Genomic DNA, 9,670 nt, shown 5'->3' on the forward strand with positions numbered 1-9,670 from the left:
ACAACTAGAACACAAGAGTCACAGGTGAAAATAAAAACACTTTATTAATCAATAAAAACAATTCTTGATTGCCAGCAAATATCTCAAAACAGAGGGGAATACATCCAAACTCAAAGCAGAGGGTGAGACCGTTATGGAGACATTTGACAAACTACATAAATCATGAAAAACACAAAACATGAAAATATTTACAGAACGAGACGGACAAAAAAAGTGCACTAAGTAGTAGCCGTACTAAGTAGTTGGTGTCGCACTGGGTTACACTGAAGTGAATGTTAACCAGAGTTTCATGCCTGAATATCACATTTAATGAGGACGTTTCTCATTTCAAAACTATTTTTTGGACATCATCTTAATGTTGCGAGCTCTGTTCAGCCTCTTGTAAATATTCTAGCCTAACTACTATCTCATCTGCAACGACTGACCTGTTTTTTGTCTTTTTAGAAAGAGGGTGATGTAACATGTACTGACAAACTTCATTCAAACAGACAAGTAATAGCACTTCTACTTTGAGAACGTCTTTTTTTCCCTCCAGTTCTCAAAACATTTAAAAGTGGAGATAATGAGATCGTGAAATAAAGGCATTCAAATCAAAGTGGCCGAAACACGCGCCGTCGTTTCACACATTCAGATAACTTTTATCTCATGGTAATAACTTGGCTCACTTTGTTATCAACACAAAAACTGAAGAACACAGGGCTCGTAATATTCAAGCCAACGCCTCGGCTTTACAGCAGTGAAAAAAATCTGCCTCCAGTGGCTTTCAGGTGGGCAAGATTGGCAAATAAGTTACTAAGAAGGGGTATTGCTACACCACAGCCATAAATGAGCCTGTTTTAAGGTAACGCTTAAAATGAGGCGTCCAAGAGGAAAGACAAAAAAACAAATAATCTGTAAATATGATCTGTGACAGCCGGGAGTCGGTAACCGTTTGGGATCCTCCACAGCTCCTGGCTCGTCACAGCATCTTCAACTCCTCTTATGATTACAGGCTTTGCGCAAAGATTTCAAACAAACAAAGAGGGTGTAGACTTTTACATAAAGCTGATGTGGCTAGACCTATAACCTTGCTTATACTACAGATTATGAACAGTTAATAAGAGCCTTCCTAAACGCAGCTCCCGTATTTAAACCTGCAGCGAAGGAATAGCGACAGACACGGCAAAATGCATATAGCCAAGCCTTTTAAAGACAAATTACAGTGCTATGTATAATTTATAAGGAAGCTGATACACTTAGCAATGCGGTGTGCCTCCTCCCCAAAACATCCATCTGCTCCTCTCTCAGGACTTCACCCCCCCCCACCCAGGCCTCTTTTTAGCAGCGGCCGGCCCGGGAACACTCAGCCTCCGACTCTTCCCTTCGCTCAACATCCTCCTTTCCTCGCAGCGAGCCCCAAACTCGTCAGGGCCTCCTAAACTTATCGACAAACTGACTCAAAAACTGGAATTTGCGATTACAAACCTACAGAATTAGAGTGCAGTGTTTGAGCGTTTAAGATGTATTCAGATCAAGTGATGTGCACCATACAACCTTTGGTTAGTATAGGTGTTAATGGCATCCTAAAATGATGGACTTCCTTTAGCCTTTGGTATCTAAACTCTCACAACCGTCGATGCTGTTCTTTGCCTGCAGATTTGCAACCTAAAAGCCTCAGTGACTATGAAAATCACTACAGGTCTCCAGGGTGGGATGTGATCTGCAAGTCCTTTAAAACCTTCCGTGCATAGGTAATCCAACCGTCCTTGTTGACAGTGTTCTTTCGCTCCCACTTTTCTCGATTATCAGTCCCACGTTTTACCTTACAAATCTTCTCCGTCCTCAGTGGTTTGGTGCAAAAGGATCAAGAGCAGCTAAAATTTTTCTAATAGCTCATTTTATGTCCTTTTATATCCCTCTTCTCTCCTTGCTTATTGTTTTCCCCCCATCTAAATAATGAAATATCAGTACTCAAACGAAGAGCTACTTCTGCTTCAAAGTTGTTTCCAGGAAAATAATGTAGGAACAGAATGAAAAGGGAGAAACTAACGCAGGAAGAGTAGTCAACAATGCCATTTTTCTACTCACCAGAATTCTTCTTAAAGGAAAAAAGGACATCTCTCTTGCATCTGCAGAAATCTTTCTTATTGATTTAGCAAAGTTATAGAATAAACAGCAGTTTGCACCCCTCACTTCTTTTTGTCTTTTTGTTTTTTCTCTGGCTTTCGGTTCTGCTCGGCAGTGGTCACGCCGCGGGGCATGATCAGCACGCTGCCGTCAGCGCTGTACTGGAGCGAGTACTCACTGGGAGGATAGGGCCGGCCCTCCTCATCCCGTAGCTGAGTGAACACCTCCTGGTACAGACTTTGCATCTTCTGCTTCATCTGCCGGATGGAGCGAATGAACTCCATCTTCTCCTTCAGCAGACGGGCCTTGTCGCGCCGCAGGTCTTGGACGCCCTGCTCCAGGTTTATGATGGTGTCCAGCTTGCGCTTGCGGCAGTTCTGGGCCGCCATCTTGTTCTTGCCGCGCCTGCGGATGTCGCGGATGAGGGCTAGCTGGGCTTCGCTCAGGTGGTGCTTGGCTAGAAGCTCGTTGAACTCTTCAACAGGCAGGTTGATGATCTTTTCGTTGGAGAAGGGGATTTTCATGGCTCGGGCTCGGCGTTCATCGCGACTTGAGTGCTTGTCGAGCAAGTCCTGATGAGTCTGCAGCTTCGAGTGCTGTTTGTCGCGGACAGTCTTCTTCCCAGTTGAAATGGGGAGCTCTGGGTGCTCAGAGAATGCAGAGGAGAGCGGCAGGTTGTAGGTGTGATTGTGGCTGATGCCGTCAAGCTGAGGGAGGCCGTGGAACTGGGAGGGGTCCTGATAGCTCATACGGCAGAGCTTACTATAGCCAGGCTGATAACCCCCGACAGCACCTTCCTCCGTCTCCACAGTGGCAACCTCAGAGTCGGTGCTGTAGCCCACAGCTCCCTCCTCTGAGAAGGTGGCGGACGTTGAGGAGGAAGACGCTGCGGAGGAGCAGGATGTCTCGGAGCTGCTCGGGGAGGCCGGGCTGTGGCTAGAGTCCAGGGAGAGACCAGAATCTGAGTCAAGCTCATCCTCCAACTGAGAAGCCTGGGCCTGACTGAAGCCCTCCTCCATGGCGAGGTCCAGCAAGCTGATCTCGTCGAGCATGGACTCCTCCAGCAGGGTGCTGAATGGATCGGGCAGGATCGGCGTGGATGTTATGTTGTTGCTAGAACTGTTGATGTGTGGCGGGAGAAAGATCCCGGTCAGGTTAGTGGCTCCGAACGTGGAGTTGATGTTGCTGGAGTTGCTGGAAGAAAGTCTGGGCATGGTGGTCCTGGGGGTGATGCTAATAGAGTCCAACTGGGGAGTGAAGATCTGGGGGAAGTCTTGGCTGCAGCTGGGGAGGGACGCCTGGTGAAGGCTGACATCCTGGTTTACCGGCGTTGAGCCGGTAGAAAGTTCAAAGTTTCCCACAGTGTTTGACTCAGTTGTCCCACTTGTGTCGCTGATGGTGCTGGAATTGGTGTTGTTCACTTCCATTGCCTTTGAACAGAGAGACTTTGTGAGAAAACATACATATAGTTTCTCTACTTTTTATGGGTCAACATTTCACACTTTGACACACTACAATGACACTTTAGATGCTTCTGTACGTACTTGTAGCTCCATGATGGCCATGATGTCTTGCCACTGCTGCTCCAGGTCTAACTGTGGCTCTGCTGAGGGCAGCTGTGGTGCCAGAGGAAGGCCCTGAGATGTAGAGGGAGCTTCTTCACTGGAAACTATTTCTGGAGTGACAACGGGGGCTGGAAACTAAATGAACATGTAACACAAATGAACAGGTTGTCTAAATTTATCACTAAATTGAATCTAAGACTTTTTAATCCACTGGTTAATTAAACTGAAGGCCGAATTAAATTAACCATCAAATGTGAACATAGTCATACTAATACATGTACGTTTGTCCTTAATGGTGTTAATCTGAACTACTAGTACTACTACTACCTCTAAAGACCTTCCCAAACAGACTTTAAGACTATTAAATATTCTTTAAGGCCTTATATTAGTAAATATGAATTTAAAGGACCCACAGCTGCCCTGATAAACACTTAAAAACTTCCCTGTAGCTTTTTCACACCAAGATATACATTAATATCTTGCTTCACCACCAATATGACACAATAAATTGTATGTTTTTACCTCAGATTCTTCTCCAAAAGGGAAAGTGGCCTCCAGCAGCCTCAAGCATTCTTGTAGAGACAGTGAGGTCTGTGAGCCGATACCTGGGAGCTGGTAAAACAACAGAGAACAAAGACCAATACAGTCAAACCTACTGATTATTTCATGGCACTTAAACACCTGTAGGTCAGTTCATTTGGCGCTGGTGTCACAAAGAGCAACTTTACCTCATATATCATAAATAGTGACAAAGCTACTGTGGGGTTACTGCATATCGCTCACTTTTTAGAAAGCACATGGAGGAAATCCCGGCACTAGCATGGTGATGTGCATATCGTTACCACGGTTACATAATGATCTCGCACACGTATAGGCTACACGGACAGTTCTCACAGTCATCAGGTGGATTTCAACACTTCGAATTCATGCTTAAGTCATACGTCGACTGTCCTGTCGTTCGCTCACACACTACAAAAGAACCGAAGTAGAGTTCGCTTGGAATCAGACACCTTGAGGAGGTTGGTGTTGATCTGCTGCGACTGATGCCGACGTTTACTGCGTTTATTTAGACCACATCAACCCAAACAAGCTGCACAGAAGTGGCAAGCGCAGACACTAATTTCGATGTTTTATATCTTGAATAAAGTTTAATTTTGCGTCCTCTTGCATGATACTTGGTCTAGTTCATGCTCAGACTAGTTAACGTTCATTCTGTCTAATGCAATGTAAAAAAGATAACATCATTTTTGTGCAGTTGTCTTCTTTAGGTTTAAGTTCATTCATAAAAACGCCACAGATAATAGTAGTGGATTACATTTATACGTCGCGGGGGCTACAGATTCTGAATGGCCACTGGCCCACTGGATAACTCTGATGGATGTCAAGTCCTGAGATATTTGTGATTAAAGAGAACTTCAACTTGATAAAATGAGCTCATTAGTTTACTATAACTTAAAAGTGCACCTACATCAAACGTCTTGATTTGTTTGATCTCTCCAAACACACTGAAAGTGATAATTGACACGCCTCATTTGATGCTCCTGCGGGGCACTGCAGGCATCAGATTTGAAATGCCAACACCTCAGAACCAGCAGTGCCTCAGTAAAAGGTCCCTATTTGGGCAGCATTTTTGTATATTACAGACCTGCGCCACTCTTTCTTTTTTTTATATTCCAATTTGAGTAACATTATATGAAATGCCAACATGCAGAACCAGCAGTGGAAAAGGTCACAATTCATATGCAGGCAGGCACAAGTGTGTCTGCACCCCCACGTTAATTTTCTATACATTTCTATTTGAGCCTATAATGTTACATAAGGCAGGAGGACAACTGCTGGGTGAAGCCACTCGGGACGAGCCGTCGTCGGTCAAAGTCACATAAAGCACAGCTAATCATAACTTAATCCAACGTTAATTCGTTGCGGCTGTTAGGTTTATGCTGGAAGTTACGTTTTATGACCATTAATGTCAGTAAATGTTCGTGATAGATGATACGGGGCGGGTCTGTCATGCTAACATAAATACTAAGAGTCTAAGCTTCTACAGACAACATGATGGTTAAGATCTATATTAGTGCAGCTGCTGGCAGTGGTGGTTGTGTTTGTTTAGCACTGCGTAATTACAATTGTATTGAAAGGTTTTAAGCTAAGCTACAGTTAGCTGCTACCTGTTGTCACTGTAACAGTAAACAGTCTAACTAAATGAAGAGATGTGCAGGTTATTTAGTTAGAAAGGCCTATATTGTATAGCCTCCCAAGTCAAAACCTGACTGGAGCATCAAGGCAGTCAGATACGTTTCTGGTGCTCGTTTGGCCTTTTTAAACAAGCGGTTACTCCAAACGTGTGCGTCAGACCCTTACAGCGTGTTTGAGCGTTGATGCTTAACTCACTGACTGGTGTGACTCAATACAATGAGACGAAACTCTTACATTCAAACTGAGCATCACCGCAAATGACACAATTTGACAACCACATATATATTTTTTTTTTAAAGCAAATGGTGGGAAAAGATTCTGACTGGATTTGTCTCCAGATGAGTAAAAACTCATCGACAAGATCATATCTTATCACCAATGTGCAGCCTCCAGGTTTTTGTTTTCTTTTTATGTGCTGTAAGACACTTAAATGTACCACCTCCCACTGGGTGACACACTAGGATAGCGAGATCCGTTTGGTCTACAAACCTGCTCTGGGATGCTCTCTCCTGTCTCCCCGTCCACTGGCTGAGCCCCTTGTAAGTTCACTCCATTTCTCCAGCTCTCTTGTTCCTCATTCCCGTCTTTGCTTTCATGCGGGCTGGGCTTCTCCTCCTCGCTCTCCTTCTGACGGTTGCTGTAGTTGAACACTTCTCTTCCCGCACCAAGGTCGATGTCCTGTCGCCATAGGATGTCAATCAAGTCAATGTCCTGGGAAAACATATAGCAACCGTTGAACAATGGCCCTGTGCAGAGAAGAGTTACTTTAATGACCAGGTATTGTGCAGTGCATTCAGTGTATTGAACTCTAACTCACACTGTAGCAAGAAACAAATGCAATGATTTATTTATGATAGTAAAAGTAGTGCTTATGGTGTATCTTTTTAAGGCTAATTTTGGCAGGACAAGGAAGCAGATCATGTAACAGAAACATAGTCAGATGATGCAGCCATGTTATAAACACTTTGACATGGTGGTTATCATGTGATCAGAAAGAAGTCATGATTCATTTCAGCCCAACAATGACTTTGTGTCAGCCCCAACTCCCCTCATTCAATATGGCCATTATATGAAAGCTTTCTCGAGGAACTAAAACCATAAATTCAAAAGACAAAATAGCCACAAAAATATCAACAATGAACCATCACACAGCAATGTTGTCAAAACTTAACAAATAAATGTAAAAAAAATACCATTAAGTGTCTTTTGTGCTGTTTTAAGAGTGTAAATTAAAGAAGATGACTGTTTGCTGTGAGTCTCAAGTTTCACTCTCATGAAGAACGTTAAATGTGACCAGAATCACAGCTGTAATGAATGCGACTCAACTGGTTTGACTATAAATATCTGACACTGATAAAAGACCGAGGGTTGTGGACAATGAATTATCTTGATGTACCCATCTAAACTTAGTATGTTTACATTTTTTGGAATATAGGACACTCATGTGCTTTATGCTGCCATTTAAGAAAATGACACCGACTCTTATAGAAGTTAGGATTGATGTATTAGGTTTTCTTAAGGTATTTTAAGCTTTGGTGTTGACATCTGTGGCTTATGATGATGGTTAGTTGGAAGGTTAGTTCACTACTAAATAAGGCCACTTAAAAACTGTACCTTCAATCTAACATTTAATTTCTCAACTGCTGGGTTTATTTGAGCATAAATACATGATTAAATTCTGTCAGCGAGTGTGGTGAAGACAAGCAACTGGGTGCTACCGAGGTGTGGAGGCAGAAACAAGCTGCAGTACCTCTTTGGTGAGGTCGTCATTGCCATCCCTGCTGCCCTGCTCCTGGTTGCCCTCTGGGGCCACAGCTCCCAGGCTGCTGTCCGCTGCGTTCAGGTTGTACGTGGATTCAGGTGCTCCACTTCCTCCCCTCATGGCCGGGGTAGCGTCAGGGTTGTTAACGTCCTCTAGGCCGGCCCCATTGTCCAGGGTGATGCTGGGGCTGGACTGGCTGCTGCTGGACACCACAGTCTCAGAGTCACGATGCACTAGCCAGGTGTTGAGCTCGGTACTGGGCACAGAGAGGCGATCCAGCTGGCGCACCTGGTTCAGCAGCCGTCGAGTGGTGAAGAAATGGTCCAGGTCCACACTCTTTGGATGGATGCCATAGCCGTCCAGCGTGTTGCGCAGGTTGTGAAACTGTGTCTGGGTGTAGGCTGAGCTAGGGCCCAGGATGATCTCTCTCAGTGGGGGCAGCTGATTGCTTAGGTAGGTGTCAACGTCCACCCGCACCCCAATGAGACTCAGAAGGATGGTGAACTGAATCAGGCCCTCTGTGAAGTACTTTTTCAGGTAAAGCATTTCTTTACAAAGGAACAAAAGGTGAAAGTAAAAAATAAAAACAAAAATGGGGCCAACTACCTTGGATCAATACTTCTGTACTTGCATACATGAACACAAAAAGTGGTTAAAGACAGTGACGGAAAAGGGTCTTCAACAGGAATCTGTGTGTTTAAAAGGCATTTAAGATCCAAGATGAGATTCCCACTCTGAGAGTCCAGTTTGTGCTCAAAGCTTTGTTCTTCATAAGGATCTCATCTTCCCATTCCTGGCAAAAGTGAGAAATTACATTTTATTGCTCTACTGCAAACAGCATTAGTTCAACATAATAAGCACACAGCTCTCAGCCTTTAACACACACAAGCTTTACCTACCTACATTTGCCTTAAGCACATGTTAATGGGGGAAAAAAAAAATTGCTAGCCCACTGCAACCACTCCATCCTCCCAAGACTACAGAAGTGATGTCGGCTCGCACCGCGCAATTCCCCCTGTTTTGTTCTTGGAAATTCAGCAGACCTGAGATGATGAACACAGAGCTTTGGGCATCACCCCACCCTTGACAGGACAACTACTTCTTGTGGGTGCTGCTGAAGGTGAATGGGAGAGTCGAGAAAGCTCGCTGGGCTGGCTGGCTGGCTGGCTAGCACACGCACCAACGACAACGTTAGGTGGCAGGCAGGGTCCCTCCCTCCTCTCGCACAGCTGCGCCTATCTTCGTCCTTATGACGTTAGCTGTTAGCTACCTTGTGTTTTCACACCCGGCAACTGCTATTACACATGTACAACCCCGTTAGCAGCAAAGATAAGACGTGTCACCACATTAGCTAGTTAGCTCGCATCTCTGTTTACCCTAAAAAAAAAGTGGCAGGTACCTCTACTGGTATTTTTGCACTACCTACTTCCGCTCTGGCTAGCATCAAACAATCTCCCTAGCAACAAGTGGTGAAAAGATGATTGACAGATTGTACGGCCATTCACAGGCCTCAAGCGCGGTGACGACATATGACTCCAGCGACTCGCGGCCAATAGAAATAAGGCGTGGGTGGGGCTTGGGGAAAATGCTAAACTCCTATTGGAACCGAAAGCCTACACTGTGCTAGCCTTGTAAGCTAGTTCACCGCTAACTATCCTAATTCATTCAACTACTTTGAAAAGTAACTTATGTCCTAAACAAGACACATAACTGTATCCGCTAAGCCACCCATACATTCCACTTATTCATCCACGTGTCTGCTAAACATTAGCACACGCTATGAATTGCCGCTTACGTATTAGTTATTTGAAAATGTCTTCATTTTAATACTTACGCATGAAGATTTTGCGACTGTGTCTCCATGCCCAAAAAGCCTACTAGCACCTAAGAGCAGTAATTAAGTCCCGCTTTCATTAAAAGTTCCACGGTCTTGCCAGATATAGCATTCTCCAGCCTTTCCTCATTGAATGGCCCACCATGACTTGCAAAATTGCTAGCTCGGCCCGGCTAGCCTAGCAGCACCGCTTGACACCAAAACACG

The 9,670-nt window shown here is 44.5% G+C and overlaps 1 protein-coding gene across 2 annotated transcripts; it reads right to left on the minus strand.

Moving 5' to 3' along the window:
* Positions 1 to 25: 25 nt before the first annotated feature.
* nfe2l1b (nfe2 like bZIP transcription factor 1b) lies at positions 26 to 9,640 on the minus strand. 2 transcript variants are annotated; one of them, XM_070852002.1, is made up of 6 exons: positions 9,464 to 9,640; positions 7,618 to 8,422; positions 6,357 to 6,578; positions 4,194 to 4,283; positions 3,651 to 3,806; positions 26 to 3,536 (listed from the first exon to the last, which is right to left on the minus strand). In XM_070852002.1, exons 2-6 carry the CDS (start codon positions 8,173 to 8,175, stop codon positions 2,169 to 2,171), a joined length of 2,394 nt encoding a protein of 797 aa, XP_070708103.1. In that variant the 5' UTR covers positions 8,176 to 8,422; positions 9,464 to 9,640; the 3' UTR covers positions 26 to 2,168. The 2 variants fall into 2 exon arrangements, with proteins under 2 accessions (XP_070708103.1, XP_070708104.1); XM_070852003.1 differs by lacking the exon at positions 9,464 to 9,640 and adding an exon at positions 8,529 to 8,614.
* Positions 9,641 to 9,670: the final 30 nt, after the last annotated feature.

The sequence above is a fragment of the Pempheris klunzingeri genome, chromosome 20 (assembly GCF_042242105.1).
Source record: "Pempheris klunzingeri isolate RE-2024b chromosome 20, fPemKlu1.hap1, whole genome shotgun sequence".
NCBI lineage: Eukaryota > Metazoa > Chordata > Actinopteri > Acropomatiformes > Pempheridae > Pempheris > Pempheris klunzingeri.

Excerpts from the sequence above, each read along its gene's own strand:
- nfe2l1b (XM_070852002.1), bottom strand. The coding sequence starts at position 8,175 with ATGCTTTACCTGAAAAAGTACTTCACAGAGGGCCTGATTCAGTTCACC. Across the intron at positions 4,284-6,356 it reads GAGAGAGCATCCCAGAGCAG|CTCCCAGGTATCGGCTCACA; the intron begins GTTTGTAGACCA and ends TTGTTTTACCAG. Across the intron at positions 3,537-3,650 it reads TGGCCATCATGGAGCTACAA|GCAATGGAAGTGAACAACAC; the intron begins GTACGTACAGAA and ends CTCTGTTCAAAG.